At 41.5% G+C, this 20,000-nt stretch overlaps 1 protein-coding gene across 1 annotated transcript in view; it reads right to left on the bottom strand.

The window, feature by feature from the left end:
* Positions 1-376: 376 nt before the first annotated feature.
* The window catches only part of LOC128686405 (discoidin domain-containing receptor 2-like), a 34,746-nt gene continuing 15,122 nt past the window's right edge, over positions 377-20,000 (bottom strand). Inside the window, 7 exon segments of the mRNA XM_070081284.1 lie at positions 377-2,428; positions 2,430-2,863; positions 3,016-3,226; positions 3,644-3,777; positions 6,172-6,351; positions 7,214-7,361; positions 8,493-8,690. Coding sequence (XP_069937385.1) covers positions 1,148-2,428; positions 2,430-2,863; positions 3,016-3,226; positions 3,644-3,777; positions 6,172-6,351; positions 7,214-7,304 — 2,331 coding nt within the window. The 5' untranslated portion in view covers positions 7,305-7,361; positions 8,493-8,690 and the 3' untranslated portion in view covers positions 377-1,147.

Genomic DNA, 20,000 nt, shown 5'->3' with positions numbered 1-20,000 from the left:
GGTGTGGTGTTCCTGCTGGTGGTGGTGTGGTGTTCCTGCAGGTGGTGGTGTGGTGCTCCTGCTGGTGGTGGTGTGGTGTTCCTGCTGGTGGTGGTGTGGTGTTCCTGCTGGTGGTGGTGTGGTGTTCCTGCTGGTGGTGGTGTGGTGTTCCTGCTGGTGGTGGTGTGGTGTTCCTGCTGGTGGTGGTGTGGTGTTCCTGCTGGTGGTGGTGTGGTGCTCCTGCTGGTGGTGGTGTGGTGTTCCTGCTGGTGGTGGTGTGGTGTTCCTGCTGGTGGTGGTGTGGTGTTCCTGCTGGTGGTGGTGTGGTGCTCCTGCTGGTGGTGGTGTGGTGTTCCTGCTGGTGGTGGTGTGGTGTTCCTGCTGGTGGTGGTGTGGTGTTCCTGCTGGTGGTGGTGTGGTGTTCCTGCTGGTGGTGGTGTGGTGCTCCTGCTGGTGGTGGTGTGGTGTTCCTGCTGGTGGTGGTGTGGTGTTCCTGCTGGTGGTGGTGTGGTGTTCCTGCTGGTGGTGGTGTGGTGTTCCTGCTGGTGGTGGTGTGGTGCTCCTGCTGGTGGTGGTGTGGTGTTCCTGCAGGTAGTGACGAAATCTGATACTGACCTTCAAATATTTCATTATAGAACCTCGTGTACCATAAACATAAATAATTTTAGACGCAATAACGAATCACAGAAGAGCATTCCTTTTTGACATCATGAAAGAAAATCACATGTAGGCAAAGAAACCTCTTTGAAAACCTGTGTCAAAGTAAATGACAAAAGTTTCCTAGCAACCATGTGTAATCTGTGAGTTTGTATCACTATTATGTCTATGTAATACTTAGTCTCATTGGCACAAAATTAATAATATACTGAAATATTTTTGGTTTCTTGGTTTCATTTATTTTTCGTCACTCAACTTTTCTTTTATGATAAGACGGATTGAAATTGATTTTACGGCTTTTGAAATCACTATAATGCGTTCAACATCAAATTTTATGGCAGGAAGGCGTTTAACTGTTCACATGATACCCCTTAGTTACGTAGAGATACACTGAGAAAGCGTTCGATAATAAAAAACGAGTATTTCTTGTTAAAACTGGTACATTTCATCAGAGTAAATTTATAACTTGTCAGTATAAACACGAGAACATCTCACAAGCAAGCATAACACCTCAATCCAAGTAGTCAAGGGTGTAGCCCAGGTTTTTACGCTGGAGGAACATGAGAATCTCCCAGAAGGGTGGTCGCTGGCGGTCGTTGGGTCTCCAACAGGCAGCCATCATGTCGTACATCTCGCGGGGACAGAGTGCCGGCTGCGGCAGTAACATCATACCGGAGCCGTCGTCGTGGTAACAGTGAGACACATTCTCCAACACTCCGTCGTCACTAAGCTCGTCGTAAGGCTGCCGGCGGGCCATGGTCAGTATCTCCCACATTGTTACCCCGAACGCCCACACGTCGCTCTTGGTGGAAAATCGTCCCTGAAGGACAGATTCCCACGCCATCCACCTGATGGGCAGGAGAGCACGACTATCACTCAGTCTATAATAATCATTAGAATATAGAGGCCTGCTCATTCCAAAGTCTGAAATCTTTATGGTAAGGCTTCTGCCCACAAGACAGTTCCGTGTTGCTAGGTCTCGGTGGACGACGTTCAGTGTCTCTAGGTATTTCATTCCTGATGCAATCTGTGTGACTATATAAATAAGAGCACCGTAACTTACAAATGGTGGCTCTTTTATGCTTGTAGAAACCCCTTTGAATGACACACTTGATATACCTTCCGTCACATGTCTTCGAAGAAACTGGTAGAGATCACCATAGTCCATATACTCCAACAACATGCATAGTGGCTCAGAGGTGTTCACTACACCCAATAGCTTTACAATATTCTGATTATCAACTCTGCTAAGAACACGACACTCTTTTCTAAAATCATCCTTCGCATCTTCACTTGCACCAACCTTCAGGCTCTTCATGGCCACTCTCCGGCAGCCGATCCCTGTAGCATCCTTTAATTCACACAGCTGCACCACACCAAAAACTCCTCCCAGGTTCTCGACAACCCGGAGATGTGTTCTAGGCACCCCCGGTACTCGACGCTCCTTTCCTAAACTGGTGTCATCAGCTACAGCATAAATAACAGTGCCAGTCACACCTTGAATGTGTGAAGGCTGGCACAGAAGCGGTGCGGTGTAATATTCCTGATCAGGAGGTGGGGGAAGAGACGGTACAGGAGCCAGTGGTACATCTCGCAGATTGCATACTGTAGGCAAAGTTGCTGGTGGCTGAGTCAGTGGTACAGGAGGTGGAAGAGGTGAATAAACCTCGGAAAATGGTGGAGGAGGCGTCATGTTTACATCTGGTATAGCATAATCCACAGAATCATCGGTGTCAGTGGGAAGTGGACACTTGAGAGGAATCTCCGACGAAGTGACGGTGTGTCCCAGTGTAGTAACCAGGGTTGTGTATAGGACCTTTGAAAGGTTCCTGGTACATGGCTGTGGTCTCTTCATCCATCGTTACATGCCCATACAATTTTCCTTTTGCCTTGGCATATCCATTGGATACAGGTGACAGATTCACATTGATGTGTAAATCTTTCATCGTCATTGACACTTTTCTCGAGTCCATGCCAGTGTCAGGTGATGAAGGCGACTTTTTATTAGACTTTCTTGTAAACCATTTATGGTAGTATTTTACACCTAGAACCACAGGCAATGTGCCAAATATTAAAGCAACACATATAAGACCACCGAGCAGCAAAGCAGAGGTCTCCTCTGCTGGGACCACAGAGATGCGCTCCTCCACAAATCTTTCCTCGTTCATCTTCTCAGTAGACACAGACAAAGTTACATCTTCATCTGTCAAGTTGCAGTGACATGGCACTGCAAAGAAATAATTATAAAAGTATATTAGTCTTTATTCCTTAATGGGCTGCAACAATATTCACTTACATTCAATGACACTAATAACCAATGCTGAGAGCTTACTACTTAGAGAAAATATTCCTGTTAAAGTTCTATAGATTCATTCTCACCTGAATCAAATGAGACTTCTGAGATCATGATCCACTTGAGGGCGAAATACAATTGCAGCTTGATGTATCTGGCAGCAGCGTTGTGGAGTCTGATGGTGACGTTGCGAGCATATTCAAAGATTCGGTCCACCACGTACTCATACTCGACGGCCTCCTGAGCATGGAAGTGTTCCCCGCCCATACTGAACAATACACGGGCGTGCGAGAACACCTGTACGATAAACAATTACAAATCTGGTAACGTAAAGAAATTTTTATATAAATTAATAAAAAAAAATGACAGACTCTTGAAGAGTGTCTCTGTCAAATATATATATATATATATATATATATATATATATATATATATATATATATATATATATATATATATATATTACCCCAGCGCCATAAAGACAACATGTGCTTTTGTACATTTAATAAATTCTTTTCTTTTGTGGGATATTCAGATATTGCGTAAATTTTAGGCTAATATTTAACACGAATATGTGTTTCTGTTATTCATTTGCTTTGAAAAGTAACTGTGAGCCTTTGTTCTTACTTGGCACTCCAGATGGCCCTTTCAACTAACTTAATTGTGTACACTTATTACACAAGCCGCTTGAGATAACATACAACAGTGGCCTACCTGGGAATCCTTGGTAAACAAGTTGTTGGCATAGATGTGAACTGCTGAGAAATTCCTGACTGAATCGAACTCGAAGGTAATCTCTACTGGCTGCCCCTGGCGTGTGGTGTTCTTCCAGCCGACCCACTCGTAGCCTAAATAGCAAAAAGGCACAATACCGTGACTGGAACGATACACAAATAACCCGCACATAAAAGACAGAAGCTTACGACGACGTTTCGGTCCGACTTGGACCATTGACAAAGTCACACTGTGACTTTGTCAATGGTCCAAGTCGGACCGAAACGTCGTCGTAAGCTTCTGTCTTTTATGTGCGGGTTATTTGTGCACTCGTAGCCTGTCAGGGAGCAACTGGTCATCAACATCTACAATAATGCACTCAGAATCTTGAATATTATACAGAACTCAGTAAGTGCATGGCCCGAAAAACTCGGAAATTTGGAAGTGTGGGATAAGTGAACCATATTTAACCCAGATATAAAACAAAATATATCCAGTGAAGAGCATAAATTGGTTGAGTGGTGTTGGGGACCGAACTGCCGTCTTTGTAATTGAAACTCCACAGTTGTATCGATTCAGCAGCAAAAGAAGTGTAAAAAAATTTTTTTTTCCTTACAAATTTTGTTACTTTCACTATATGGCGAGATTCTCATTTTAAGAGTTCAGATGTGTGGTAACTGAATAGATGTTACCCTGTACCTGTTTGAGAGAACTATATTCCCTTAAAAACCTTGGGTGGGTGATAAGTGAATATACCACGAGGGAAAACTATAGTATGAGTGAACAACGTTACTCAACATCTTGGGTGTGTGGGCAACTGAAAATAACATCGCAACCGCAAAGCAACAATAAACTATACTAGGTCTCGGGCAGAGCACGCAAGAGACTACAACTGCCGTCCTGAGGCAGTGTACTTGAAAAGTATCCTTCATTACTTTCAGTAGGAACTTACTCCAACCTTTAATTTAGGCAAATTACTCTCACTGGGGAAGACAGTACAGGGTACATTTTACTCCATTTCTTCCAGTGATGAAGATTATAATGACAGAGGTGTGGGTCTGTGCTCGGAGTTGCAGGGGTGACCACTTCATCATTGTCCCTACTTTGAAGATTAAAGTGTTTTCGACAGGTGGTGTACATGTAAGTAGTCGACAGGTTTTAAACCTCACAAATTAACTATGCCTTAATGTTTCACATCACAATCATGGCATTGTAAACCCTTTAAGAATCTTAGAATATATAATACACGTATGCTGTACGCAATTTTAAAAGGGAATTCGAAAACAATAGCTTTATTTTCAGGTAAGGAATCTATAGCAAATTAGATTTAACATTCTCAAATTATCCATACATTTTTAGAGAGTCGAACTGGCGTCTGAGAAAATGAGAGTCCACCGTCCTAACCACCCAAACAGGATACTCTCCAACCTGCCACATTCGGTAGCTAGTGGAGACTTGTAGAGGTCACCAACTGTGACCCAACTGATATAATTTTTACCGAGACCATCCTCCACTACTTGAAGCAAAAGCAGACAGAAGATTTTGTCTCCTTTTAGTATCTATAAACTAAGAAAATGTAACACGTTTGTAACAAACCAGGGTGGCGCTGACTGAGTCATTAGGAAGATGGACTGTCATTTTCACAGACCCCAGTTCGAATCACTGAAAAACCTATGGATTGTTACAAGCACTAATTAAATTTTTGTAATTCATTTTCAAAGGAATTTTAATATTTCACATCACATTATATAATAACAAGAAAAGTATCGGAGAATTTGCGTGAAAACGGAAGATGGAGAATTCCACTTAATGTGTAGACATCACTACGAATACTTAAAAAAAAATCCAATAGATTGGAAAGTAGATATGCTTGTTTCCAAGACGTAAAATATATGTGAAAGTGTTAATGATTAACAGAACAGTTTCTCAGAATTAAGGGTACAGTAATAACAGGATTTTAAAGTAAAGAATAATGAGAGGGATTCCAACCAGAGTTTCCAGAGGGAAAATCTATTTTCAATGTCAACCGATTTTTCATATCGATACGGAAGACCGTGATATGGTCATTGTCACAAGGTACCATTGTGGAAGTTCAGTGTGAAATTACAAGAAGCAACATCATGATGATGACAAAGTTAAAAGATTAGATTTTAGATCTAGAAGTCGAAGCAGTTAGTTTATTGCGCACCACAAATCAATCCTATGTAAAATAATGCAAGAGATGTGGATACACTAAAGGCCTAGGTACTAGGACAATCATAATTAGGAAACTTGTTCAAAATTTCTAGTATTTTCACTAATAAGATACCCTGACATATCACAGTAACCAGTTCACCAAGGTACCACAATTTAATACACCAACAGTAGTGTTGAGTCTCTGAGACCCGAACTTTAAAATAAACATGAGAATCCTTTGCAATGCGAATGACATGTACTATACATGGTATGGCAGATGGCGTGAGGGACTTCCATAGTGTAGCCCTAGGTTGGAATCTCCCCCCCCCATTGCTATGTGACCGCTACCTTACCTCGTCCCATGGCCAGAGCGTCGACACGGAAGTTGGTATGACCCATCTCGCCATCGGTTAGTTGCCCCAACCCCCCGGAAAGCCAGCCATCCTTGCGGGAGCCGTCGTAGGTCAAGTCAGTGAGTGCTGTATCGCTGCCCCTGGGGTCCCCGTCAGGCATGCTGTACGATACAAGCCCATCTGGAGGGGAAGTAAAACAACGACTTAAACGTATGCTTTAAATAGTTTTGTGCCATCAGGGAATCTTTTATACTTTGTGTGCCATATTACATAATGAAATATATTTATGTGTGCATTTATAAAAGATGGGGTCTCAGGGAGAAAGGAAAATGTTTTTCCTCGTAGATTTTCATCTACTCCCAGGCTACTAGGAGCCGTGGTGTACTGTGCTCTTCAATATTCAGTATCAGCACATTTATTAACGCTTTCTCTCTCTCTCTCTCTATATATATATATATATATATATATATATATATATATATATATATATATATATATATATATATATATATATATATAATGTATATTAAAAAAGGAGGGAGAGAAAGAGAGAGAAATGTGCATACGTTTGTTATACCTTTGAAGAGTTCCGAGAGTTTTTCTACTCCTAGAGCCCGGCCTTGGGCCAGGCTCGTTTGATGTTTGCCTGGTCAACCTGGCTGTTGCTGTTGATGGCCCGTGGCCCATATATCCATCACAGCCTGGTTGAGCTGGCATCTGGTGTGAATACTTGTCCAGTTTCTTCTGTAAGACACTTGATAAGATGTTGAATAATCTGGGGCCACGGATGTTGATACATGCAGATACCAAACTGAATATTGAGAAGACTACAGAATACACCACGTCCCTATTGATTCTTTCCGCTGAGAAGAACTACAGTAGTTAAAGATTAGTTAATTCTATTTCTTACTAGTTTTGTATAAGTTAGTTTACCAAATGCTCTCTCCCTGCCCTCCACTCCTTACTCCCAAACTTTCAAAAATAGTAACAGGGGCCATTGTCCCTCTAAGTTTTGTTTTAACGTGTGTATGTTTGCACTGACCTGAGTACTGGCAGCCGTAGAGTTCAACCCTCATGCACACGGTCCTAGGGTGATCACTGTAGGGAACGAACCTTACCCGCGCCGCTATCATGGGTGGACTTAGTTGGGAAGTCTTGGCCAGGTAAGTGCTGCTGTTCCCTTCCAGTAACTGCGGAAGAAAGGCGTTGGGGGGTGAATCTTGTGTGCCATGTTTTGGATGATAAAACAGTTGTTCTAGGAATCATGATCGCTGTTCTTCCTGTTTATTTGATCGAAACCGTAAACAGCAAGAGAAATAAGTTACTCAAAATCACAAAATCACTCCGACTGACGAAGCTTCCACAAGTGGCTACAAACAAGCCTGCACTTTCTATTTCTTTATCTCCTCTTACTTTCCTCCGCTTTCTCCTCTCCCTTTTAATCTACCTTTACATTCCTCGTGCTGCGGCTGACCCTCTTTATCTCCCTTTGCATTCCTCGTGTATTTACTCTCCATTTTTACCTACCCTTACTATCCTCATACTTTTTAATTTTCCTTTCACCTTTTCTTTCTTTCCCCGCTTCTCTCGTCTCTCTTCAGCACTATTCCTTGCCTCTCATTAACAAATTGCTACACAATGTCTAAACATTTTATTTATTGCCTGAGGGAAGTTATTAATTCCACAGGTTACTGATCGACTCAGAGATACAGTGATCAATAGCAGAGTTATGTGAGGTTAGACACACTTGTAGGGGTCATGTGTTTTTTGCACAAACTTGTGAACTTGGCGTATAAAGAAAATCATCGTTTTGCCTAAGTAGAGGGTATATTTAGTTTTTTTTTTTTAATATCGAGGAACACAGTGTACGCATCCCGAAACTAATATATTTCAATGGTGTTAAATAATGCTGACTATACTTTGGGTTAGTTTAGAAAGTTATATAACATAACATTAATTTTTGCAAGTATTTTTTTTTAAGTTGCCCAGTAAATGTTGGTGCCAAATGAAGAATTAGAATTCCACGATATTCCGCGTGACAATATCTATGATTCCATAAGCCATAATCTAAAACCTATTTAAAAAAAATTATGGATGATTCAGTGCTCTAAGCATAAAACATATTAAGAACCTGGGTTAGGAGCCATTCTTACCTCCTGTCCACGATAATAACCTGAGTTAGGAGCCATTCTTACCTCCTGTCCACGATAAGAACCTGAGTTAGGAGCCATTCTTACCTCCTGTCCACGATAATAACCTGAGTTAGGAGCCATTCTTACCTCCTGTCCACGATAAGAACCTGAGTTAGGAGCCATTCTTACCTCCTGTCCGCGACCGTCAACATAAGTGACCCAGTGGTCGAGCCCTGGCCGCCACAACTGCAGTTTGTACTGACGGGCGAACTCCTTGCCCTGCCCATTGCCGAACCTGCCCTGCACTTCCACCTTGGTTACCACGTGCAGCACTCCAAGGACACCAGGCGGGGACACCAGGCGCCGCCTCCCGCCTCAACGTGGGCTCTGTACAATTACCAAACTTGATCATGTGTAGCACTGCAGGAGTAATGGAAATAGTTTGCCATTTTAATGTATAAGTATACTGAGTGTTAGTATATTGAAGAGTTAATATGACTATTAAACGTCCCAGATCCAAGAGGATGGTACCACGAATTCCTTGCATTAAAAGCCATTCGCAAACAGTATCAAGGCACCCCCCCCCCATGAATGGTCCTTGAAATGAAGGCACTACACTCAGCATAATATACAGGCTTATAAGCCTACGAATGTCCTCATGTGGAGAAGATACTTATCACAACAGCTTCAGTTCAGCACAGCTAGGAAGTGAGATTATATTGTTTTAAATTAGTGTATTTCATGAAGTGCTAAACCAGTGGGGGGTCATTTGGAGCAATGAGTAATCGAAGCTCGAGCCTCCGGTCATTAATCGCGGCTGGATCTCTCAACTCAGTCAGGATGTGTTACTGCCAAGCAAGACCACTGCTACCCCCTGCCCACTGAACACATTAGGAAACAAAATGTTTTAAAATGATGAGGTACCACGAAAAATACACAGCCAAAACACTCGTTTAAAAGTACTAGAGCACTAAGAATGAAAGAATCTGGGAGACCGGGTTCGTCAGGTTAGTTTTGAGTGCAGTATAGACTGAACAAGGTGGTGACGGTACCTGGAGTAGCTTCCAGAGGTCACCTTCCCCACAGCCCGGTCTCAGATCAGGCCTCTTGGTTGCTGACCGATCGATCAGCCTGGTAGTGCCCGCTGTTGCAGTCCAATGTATGCACCAGAACCCGTTTGATCATGAACTTTTTTCATAACTATGTCACGTTCCCTGTTGAAGACAGGTATCCTGCTCCATCTGCCAAGCCTCTTGTGTTCATAAGTAGTAATTTCGGTGTGCGGGTTTGAGGCCAATTCCTCCATTACCTTCCGGGTGTAGATTATGATGTATCTTTCTCACATACTTTCAAAGTAGTACAGTTCTAGGGACTTCAGAAACTTCCAGTAATTCTGGTGCTTGACTGAATTTATACGAGCTGTGAAGGTTCTTTACATTTTCCAGCTTAGCAATTTCGCCTGCCTTGAAGGTGGCTGCTAGTCCAGTCTAAAGAGAACGAATGACCTGAAGATAGTTATCACTGGCTTCGCATCTCTTGTTTTGAAGGTTCTAGTTATCCAAACTCCATTTTTTTGAAGTTGTGATAATAAAGTTGTTGTGTACCTTGAACGTGAGATCTGACATTATCACTTCCAGGTCTCTCACACTTAACTTACTTTGTACTGAGTGGTTTTAATTTGTCTTGTACTCTTACCTGGTTTTAATTTATTCCATTCTTCCATGGCATAACTGAAATTTATCCTCAGAGGATTTCATATTATTGTTAGTGGCCCACAGGAAGAGCTCGCTGTGTCTCCTATGGATGCCAATTTCGTACAGATTCTAGCATCGTCTACAAAGGATAATACAGTGCTATAACTGATGTTTCTGTTTATGCCAGATGTGAGAATGGGGAAGAGAAACGGGGCAAGTACCGCGCCTTTGGGGACACAACTTTTCACTATAGCAGCCCCTGATTTTACTCCGTTTACTATTACTCTTTGGGTTCTGTTTGTGAGGAAGTAAAAAATCCGTCTACCTACCTTCCCAGTTTTTCCTTTTGTGAGCAATTACTCCACGGTCACACTTATCAAAGGTTTTTGCAGTAAGTTGTATTACATTTCCATCTAAATGGTGAAAAAGATAAGCCACAGTATAGCAAGAAAAAGAAGAGGAAGAAAAAAGATATTGATGAAAAGATGGAAATATGATTAATAAGAAGGTCAGATTTCATCAAGAAACGTTACTCGATCACATCAGATAACGGCACATTTCCGCCTGAAATAATAATAATCAGCATTCCAGAGTTTATTTCCAGAAATGCAATATGAAAGTTCTAAGACAATTTTTCGAAACACTGCAATTTAGAATGCTCATCATCCGATAACAGAAAAAAAAATTGTTATATCGGCGTAGATATTTTACAAAAAAGCATCACAGGATTTTTCAGACTCCAAGATGACCTTGGCTTGTAACTGACGCTGCCCAGACACAAGAACATTAACGTAGTTTCAGCCTAATGGATTACTGCCGACAGTATTGAAGAAAAGACAAGTCGCACAATAAGGTTTAATTGAAACAACTTTTCGCTACGTGGGAAAGCCCTATACAGAGCGAAACGTTGTCCAATTGAAGCTTATTATATGCAGCGTGTCTTTTCTTCACAACCTTCAACAAATTTAGTCTTCAGCAAACTGGAAGTAGGCATTATGTAAATATAATAGGTTCTATAATATTTACAGAAATATTTATTATTTAAAAAAAGTGGCTAGGAAGACATTAAGAACTGCAGCCACTGAATCCGGCACAACACTTCTGGACTTCCAAATTGAAGATAAATTCTGCGGCGCTCGTACCTCTGGCAGACAATTGGGTAAATAATGAGGTGTGGGAATGGTGGCGGGGGAGCACAGCTGATTTATTGTTCCAGGCCAGATATTGACGCACCCATCAAGTGTGCATCACTTTAGTCTCTTTCATCATCCTCTCTCTCTCTCTCTCTACACATGAAGAATGTCTAGTTTGCGTAGATTTACGATGCAGCAAACTGCATCGTTGTTAATGGTATTGTCATGATAAAATTCATTACTTTATGGAACAAATTTGACGTTCTGTCTGAATCACACATTACGGTCCAACCACCCACTCTTAGGTAGTCCTGGTGGGAGATTCCATTCTAAGGCAGCAGAACACACAATTCTGTCGTAGCAGCCTGCGTAAGAGGTTGTCTTCCAGGTGCGAGTAAAGGTGAAGAAAAAAAAGTCACAAAACACAATTTTCAAGACTCACGTCGGGGTCAATGATTTACAGCAGAGTAGATGAGAGTTTTGGCAGATACAAAGCTCTCAAGAAATTCAAAGACAGTAGGAGACTGTGGTAATTACACTTCACATAGTAAAAAAACATGGAACTAAATTAGAGGTTAAAGGATTTGAATGGAAAGGACTAGTCTGGACAATATTGGACTGTCTGACGACTCCAATACTGACAGAAGTTTGTTTAAGCAAAATGGACTTCATCTGAGCGACGTGTGAAGCGCGAGATAAGGAAGAATCTTGCCTGAGAGTGAAGGTGGAGGAGACCACGAGGGTAAGGCAAGGTGTGTGTGGATGGGGGACCGGACTGCTTGCCACAGCAAGGTAAGTAACCAGTGGGATAAGGAATTTAAGTACCCCAACTGGGTAGACTAGTTTTTTACATGAACACTCGCAGTATATTAAATAAGGGACCAACAATCTACATATTCATTATCAGGGGATCGAAATATTTCTACTCTATGTAAATCTATGTTTGGCCCAAATAATCACGAAACAGAGGAAACAGCCTTGACTGGCAACAATATTTTAAAGAGGATGGCACTCATAAAACAAGGTGAAGTGACTATGTTAATCAACATTGAAATACATGATACAGGAATTCAAAAGCATGATGTAAGCAGAATGTGACTGTAAGCAGAACTCCAAGGAAACAAACAATAAATTTATGCTTGATATATTATGGCTCCCCCCCCAAACAAAGCCAAGGGAACGATGCTCTCTTGAATTATGAAAACAGACAATCTGTAGACACAAAGAGGTAATAGTAGCTGGTGACTTTATTGCAGCACTTTATGAGGGAAGCAGGAGGACGCCAGAATTGTCAACACGACAGAGGACAACATTCTTACTTGAACCGTCACATCGGCTGCTCTGGGCAACAATAATTTGAATATTTTTCTGATCACAGACTGTGACATTATCCAGTCATGCGATGTGGGTGAGAGATTACGAAACAGTAATCGTAACATCATTTGTTTCATAATCAAACTTTGAGATTCAAAATTACGGAGTAGTTGACTTTGATAAGATGTACCATTATTACACCCCAGGAATTCAAAGGCCTGTTATCCTGGGTGTAAAGGGAGCAAAAACAAACAGCAGAAAACTTTCTGACTTGTATTATCCTTTCACCAAGTAAGAACAGAAGTATGTACACTATATACACTATGTACAACATAAGGTATTAGTGCACGCCACGGTAAGCAAGGCAGAACAGATGCCACTAGAGAGCAGACCGTGCTTCAACCAGCTCTAGAATGGAAATGACGAGGGCAGACAGGCGGGTGGTGCCCATACCTCTGCGATTGCCAAAACCATCTTCTCATTGGCTGAACCTGGGTACTGATCGAACGATGGGGCCCCATCGTACGACCCTTAGTACTGGTTCGCTGGCTGGGGGAGATAGCCTTTCAATGAGGGTGTGTACATGCGCCGAATAAAGGTTATGTACTCTTTACATGCCACAGCCATGATATCAGGAACGTAAATTGGATCAAACTACTAAATACAAATAAAGTAGAAATGCGGATCGGATTTAAAGCAAAAATATAAACATCGAGAAATATAATATACGAAGTAATATACATAAAATGCAAAAAGTTAAAAAAAAAATAAAAGAAAAAGCTGGATGATTAGCCAACTGGTTGAGATAATTAGCAAAAATGAGAAATGCATTTAAGAAATGTAAACTGACCACAATAACTATACAGTCACAGAGAGAGAAATCAGAAATGCTAAGCAAGAATTTGAAAAAAGATGTATTAAAAAAAGTGTCAAAGGTAATCCCAAAGAATTCTTCAGATACGTACATCAAGGGAGAAAGAAGGTAAAAGTAACGAAGGAATTATTAATCAGCAACAGCGGCGGAAAAACACATAATAGAAACATGACGTCTTTACCCAACATAACCCTCGGGTCCGTAGTATTGCTTGATGAATGTCACGGGCGTTCGTAGGCCACAAAATTTATTTTTAGGGCCTGACGCTGACTAAATATTCACGAAAAAATGCAGCATTGACAAAATAAAATACTTGGAGAAAATTAATACTGATAGATCAAGTAAGATATCTACAGACTGGAAACTAGCAAATGTTACTCCATATTAATAACAGGGAAAACAAGACTTGTGTCCTCAGCTGTCGTCCCATCATCTTAAACGTCAATTTCACGCAAACTAATGGAGACTATTATTAGGGACAAGAATGTTAATTTTCTGAAAAAAAAAAGAAAATAATAAGCAGAAGCAGAATCACTGGTACACAACTCTGAGTGACAGTGAAGTAATACGATAAATTAAATTGGAAACCACTAATTAAGTACAAGTAGTAATATTCCCTGCCTTCTATTTCTCTTGCAGTGTCTGTTGTTGTTCCAATATGGTGTGGTACATCCCTCCCTCTTATTATCAGGCTGGCAGTCGCCGGAGAGAGTGGAAAGAAGAAAGAGAGCCTTCTGCTCTTCTATCCTTGACTTATACACATGGAAATATAAGATGGTTCTTAAGACAGAAGCAGTCTCGGTGTGGACTACTAAGTTCTCTTTTATTTGCCTTTCCCGTGTACTCTCTCTTTCTCCCTCCCATCTTATAAATTCCCTTCTCCTCCAAAAAACAGAATATTGCATTGCATAACAGTGCTAATCCAAAATGGGTTATACATCGCCACAATAAAAATAAAGTAGAACAGAAGAAGTAAATAATAGAGATAAGAAACAAGTATAACTAGAGCAGGAGAGCTTTCTTTCTCACTCACCTGCCGTACATAGCGTTGACAGCGGCGTCGAAGTAGGAGGCAGAGAGGCGTTCACAACTGTAATGAGTTATTGGTGCAAATATTGATTGTTGAGTCACACACACACACACACACACACACACACACACACACACACACACACACACACACACACACACACACAAACACACACATACATATACAAATTCACACACACACACACAAACACACACACACACAAACTCATATACACACGCACACACACTCATACCGGTGAAGAGCAACCGATGAAGAGGCGTGGCCAGGAGCTAAGACTCGACCCCTGCAACCACAAATAGGTGAGTACAAATAGGTGAGTACACACACACACACCCACTCATACACACACACACACACACACACGCACACACACACACACACACACACACACACACACACACACACACACACACACACACACACACACACACACACTCGCAAATACTGTAAATACCTTTGTAACTTGTCATGATTGTGACTAGACCTACCTGGAGTTCATTACCTTTGTAATTTGTGAGTTCATTACCTTTGTAAATTGTGAATTCATTACCTCTGTAACTTGCTCAGCTATCAAAACTTTGGAGTCCAGTCCCTGGACCAATTATGTACCTCTGTAATCTTTTGACTACCGCCCACAGGATGGGTATGGGGTGCATAATAAACATATTAAACTAAACATCTCCTGAAGCGCACATCAACCAAATAACTGCTGCAGCATATGGGCGCCTAGCAAACCTCAGAACAGCATTCCGACATCTTAATAAGGAATCATTCAGGACCCTGTACACCGTGTACGTTAGGCCCATATTGGAGTATGCGGCACCAGTTTGGAACCCACACCTAGCCAAGCACGTGAAGAAACTAGAGAAAGTGCAAAGGTTTGCAACAAGACTAGTCCCAGAGCTAAGAGGTATGTCCTATGAGGAGAGGTTAAGGGAAATCAACCTGACGACACTGGAGGACAGGAGAGATAGGGGGGACATGATAACGACTTACAAAATACTGAGAGGAATTGACAAGGTGGACAAAGACAGGATGTTCCAGAGACTGGACACAGTAACAAGGGGACACAGTTGGAAGCTGAAGACACAGATGAATCAAAGGGATGTTAGGAAGTATTTCTTCAGCCACAGAGTAGTCAGGAAGTGGAATAGTTTGGGAAGCGATGTAGTGGAGGCAGGATCCATACATAGCTTTAAGCAGAGGTACGATAAAGCTCATGGTTCAGGGAGAGTGACCTAGTAGCGACCAGTGAAGAGGCGGGGCCAGGAGCTCGGACTCGACCCCCGCAACCTCAACTAGGTGTGTACAACTAGGTGAGTATACACACACACACACACACACACACACACACACACACACACACACAGAGTGTAAACACAGTGGTTCCTCGTGCTCTCTGAGATTGCCAAGGACGTAGTGTTAAACCTCAGCTAGCATGAGCCAGAATTGATTCTTTTTAAAACATGGTAGCTCTTTTTATTTTAAGTGTTTTGCAAGTGATACATGTTAGAGCTAGATTGTTTAAGAATAATTGAAATTTGGGGAGAAGAGATGAGGCTAAATTATAATTATTAATGAAAAGTAGCCAATAAAATTCTCACAATTCATATTTTCGGACAAAATGGAGGACCAATTATAGAAGTGTTAATATGGTAATTTATCTCACAATGTCAGTGTTATGAAAGCATATATTTTTGCATTTTTGACGTCTCCAAAGTGTAAACTGATATCAGTCCTTTTCTTGATCAACTTTTCCGTCTGGGATTTTTCTCTTGATCATTCCAACTTTGAAAATGTCTTCTTTACCATTTGCTCGATGATTCCAATGTTTGTAGGGTAGGCAGACAAGGGCTGTGGTTGTTGTGCCCAGTTTTAATACAAGCAGTAACTGGAACAGCTGATGCCAATTATTATTGTCCTCCTGTACCTTGAGCAGCGTGTGGGATTGAAGGTTCGTGGTAGTAACGAGCAGTAGTTGGTCATTTGGTCCCTGATGAGGGTAACCAGAGGAGACTGCAGCTGTAGCTGTGAGTGTAGGTGACTTAGTGGAGTCTACTTATGAAGCTACTTGTGGAATTTAATTACAAGCTGCCCATAAGTATTCCTAAGGTATATTGACTCAGGTTTACCTTGTGCTAACTTGTTGACAATTGAGTTAACCCAAGGTTTGCCTAAGGTAGCACGTTAGCTAGGGGCAGTGAGCGGACTGTACCTGAGCGGGCTCCTCCCCCACCCCTCTCTGCCACCTGGCCAGTCTGTGGGTGGGCTCTCTCCCCCCCCTCCCCCATGTCGTGGCATTCATTAATTGTTGTTCAGTGTATGTAGCTGATAGGAAATTTAATTAGCTTTTATTAATGATGATATACAAAGTATTATTTGTTATTTATCCAAAAATTACCTAAAAAAAATGCAAGAAGCACAAAGGTTGAGCCATGCACCCAGGAAGTTGGCAGTATCTCATAGCTGGTTGCTGAAGGGCAAGGCAGTGCACCGTAGCATTCCCATCATCACTTGCTAACTGTCTGCTTCCCATCACCCCCCTCATGCCAGGAGGGGGGAGGGGTTCCCCCTTTCTCCCTTTATTCCCAAACATACTTTTTTGTAAGTAGGGATATTAAGGTCTTTATTCTCTCTTCCTGTGCTTTCATTCCTAGAAAGGTCACCTAGCAGTATTTCTACAGGGCTTTAAATTAGGAAAAGGAGGTGCCCCTGCCCCCCTCCCTGACAACCCAACACTAGTGTCCCATCTGTCTGAAACTTGCGACAAGACAATCCCAGAAAAACTTCTTAGGCATCTAGTGTGGTACACAAGGTCTATACAATTACTCAAAGACCTAGATGTGAGTTACTGACTCGTCATTCTGGGCATGTTTGCCAAGTAGTGTAGTTTGAAGTATTTTTTGTAAAGCTGATTATGAGCTTGGATGAGTGTGTTCTGTTAAGATCATTGCGTAACACCAGATTAACTGAAAAAATTGGACCACACTGGGAAGGCTAGCAAACACTAATTTGCACATATCAGTTTAGATAGTTTAATATGTTTATTATGCACCCCATACCCATCCTGTGGGCGGTAGTCAAAAGATTACAGAGGTACATAATTGGTCCAGGGACTGGACTCCAAAGTTTTGATAGCTGAGCAAGTTACAGAGGTAATGAACTCACAATTTACAAAGGTAATGAACTCACAATTTACAAAGGTAATGAACTCACAATTTACAAAGGTAATGAACTCCAGGTAAGTCTGGTCACAATCATGACAAGTTACAAAGGTATTTACAGATTACAGAGGTACGTAATGGGTCCAGGGACTGGGCCCCCAAAGTTTTGATAGCTGAACTAGGTACAAATGTAATGAGCTCACAAGTTACAAAGGTAATGAATTCTGTAGAATGGTTACTTACGTTTATACATGGCTACAATCATGAACAAATTATAGAGTAATCAGCAATTCACACTTCCACACCCGGTCACAACTGTAATGAGTTATTGGTGCAAATATTGATTGTTGAGTCACACACACCACACACACACACACAATCAGTTTCAGAGACTATTTTTGTACAACTGTGGTGCCTTTCTATGTGATATTCACAGTGTGGCACACTTCGGTCATTGGTCAGCTCGGACATACTTTACTGATGTGGTAATGTGAAGAGAAACTTTACTGATGTGGTAGCGTGAGGATATGTTGTACCCTGTACTCTCTGCCTAGACCTGCTGGGTCCTTGTATTAATGAATTCGACCTACTCCAACTTCCTAGGGTGCAGTCAAGCAACTATTTTTACATCTACATGTGTAGAACTTGTATTTCTTGTTTAAATCACGTGTATGTCATGATGAAAGTAAAAGAACGTCATCTACATTCTCCATTTTAGAAGATTCAATCTAGCTGATGGTCTCTTTCTCAAGTTAAACTCAAGGGTCTCACTGCACCATTCTAATTCAATTTCCCTTAGAGGCGGCATCTTGCCCTGCGTCGGCCCTCTTCTGGAGACCATCGCAAAGGCCACAGCCCAGTTGATTCATTAGACTAATGAGGGTTATCCCGCCTCTGCACACACTTCCCAGTATGGCCGCTGACACGACATCCACTGAGCTGTTTCAAATGTTCACCGAAACACTTGAGAAAAAGGCCTAGAAGTTTTGTGCCTCATACTTGTATTTGGAGGGAACAAAGTACCTTTATTACTCCTCTGATATTGTAATATTTCTTAGAAGTGTGTAATTTTCTCTTTTTTCCCACTGCTTCGATGTAACCAACTTGTATACTTTACTACTCTTGCAATTGTATCTATGATTATCATTCAGATGTGCTCCCCAGGTTTTGCCCTAAAACTGCAAGTAGTTTTATTTTAAGCTGATAAATTGCACAAACTGAAATGTGTAAAATGAAGAAATTTATAGTTTGCAAAATTTAAGCCACTTAAGACTTGTATTTTAAAATCTTCCAAACTTATCAGTAGGGCTTGAACCTGGTGCCACTCCCACATGACATCTACTGAAACAACAGATGCAATCCCATGTCTGGGAAGCAGACTTAATAAAACTGGAGGGATCACCATCGCCAGAAAGACAGCTGAGTTGTGCCTTGACCAGCTTTGCATCATCTTTTTACTCGTCAGTGCTCGCTCGCTCGCTCACCAAACCCACCTCTCCTTCACCTCCTGGCTGTCAGGGCTTGAACTCTCAACAGTGCACAGTTTAAGAGAATACAAAAAGTGTTTAACAGTACTTCAAAATGCCAAATTGAAAAAAAATTAGCTATAGCCCAGTACAGATCAGGCCTCGTAAAGGGAGGGGTAGGCACAGCTAAGGGTAGGGTGCTAGACCAACTCTCCTATTGCACCTTTAGTAAGGCCCACAATAACTTCATGTATTAAATCTGTATTCTTGAAATCCAAATGGTTTTAAATTAATTGTTTTTATTGTGAATGTGGAAATGAGTGTTCATGCATATTTTCTGCATCTTATTCCAGGATGATATGAAACTGTCTATTTTGTGTTGACATTGCTAGTTCCATTATGGACTGTCATGGTATTAGACCAACAGACACCATATTTGTCTTATGTGGATGGATCTGAGCAACATGAGCCAGGTACTGTGTTTAAGCATTATCATTTTGTAATAAATATGTATTTCGATAGATTTGCATATCACTATGTCCTACTAGTAGGGAGGGCAAGAAGAAGCCACTCCATGCGAGGTCTGTGCGATGGTGTTCTCTAGGAGCTGTAAGCAAGTTGCTTGGCGGCTGCACCTCCAGGAGCGTGCATCAATCTTTATGGTTGACCCAATGTTTGTGTTTAGGTTAGAGGCTGTTTTGTAAGGTCAGGATTATAACACTAACGCCTGCTACTTTGCTGCTACTGCTGCTGTTTTCTCTCTCTAGCCCTCAAGTTATTGCTGTAAACTTCTCCCTCTGTTCACATTTAACTTAGACCGTTAGCTTATTTTGGAGGAAATCTAAATATATATTCCGAAGAATACCTTTTACTACTACTACTACTACCACTACTACTGCTCCATTAATGTGTTTAGAGCTACTGGTACCTCATCTTTTCAGCCCCTGGAAATCCTGCTCTGTTTCTTCTCTCTCTCTTCTCTCATCATTAATGCTAGGTCA

The sequence above is a fragment of the Cherax quadricarinatus genome, chromosome 6, assembly GCF_038502225.1.
Source record: "Cherax quadricarinatus isolate ZL_2023a chromosome 6, ASM3850222v1, whole genome shotgun sequence".
Taxonomy (NCBI): domain Eukaryota; kingdom Metazoa; phylum Arthropoda; class Malacostraca; order Decapoda; family Parastacidae; genus Cherax; species Cherax quadricarinatus.
The sequence above is the reverse complement of the archived record's forward strand: the minus strand, read 5'-3'. Positions and strand labels throughout refer to the sequence as shown.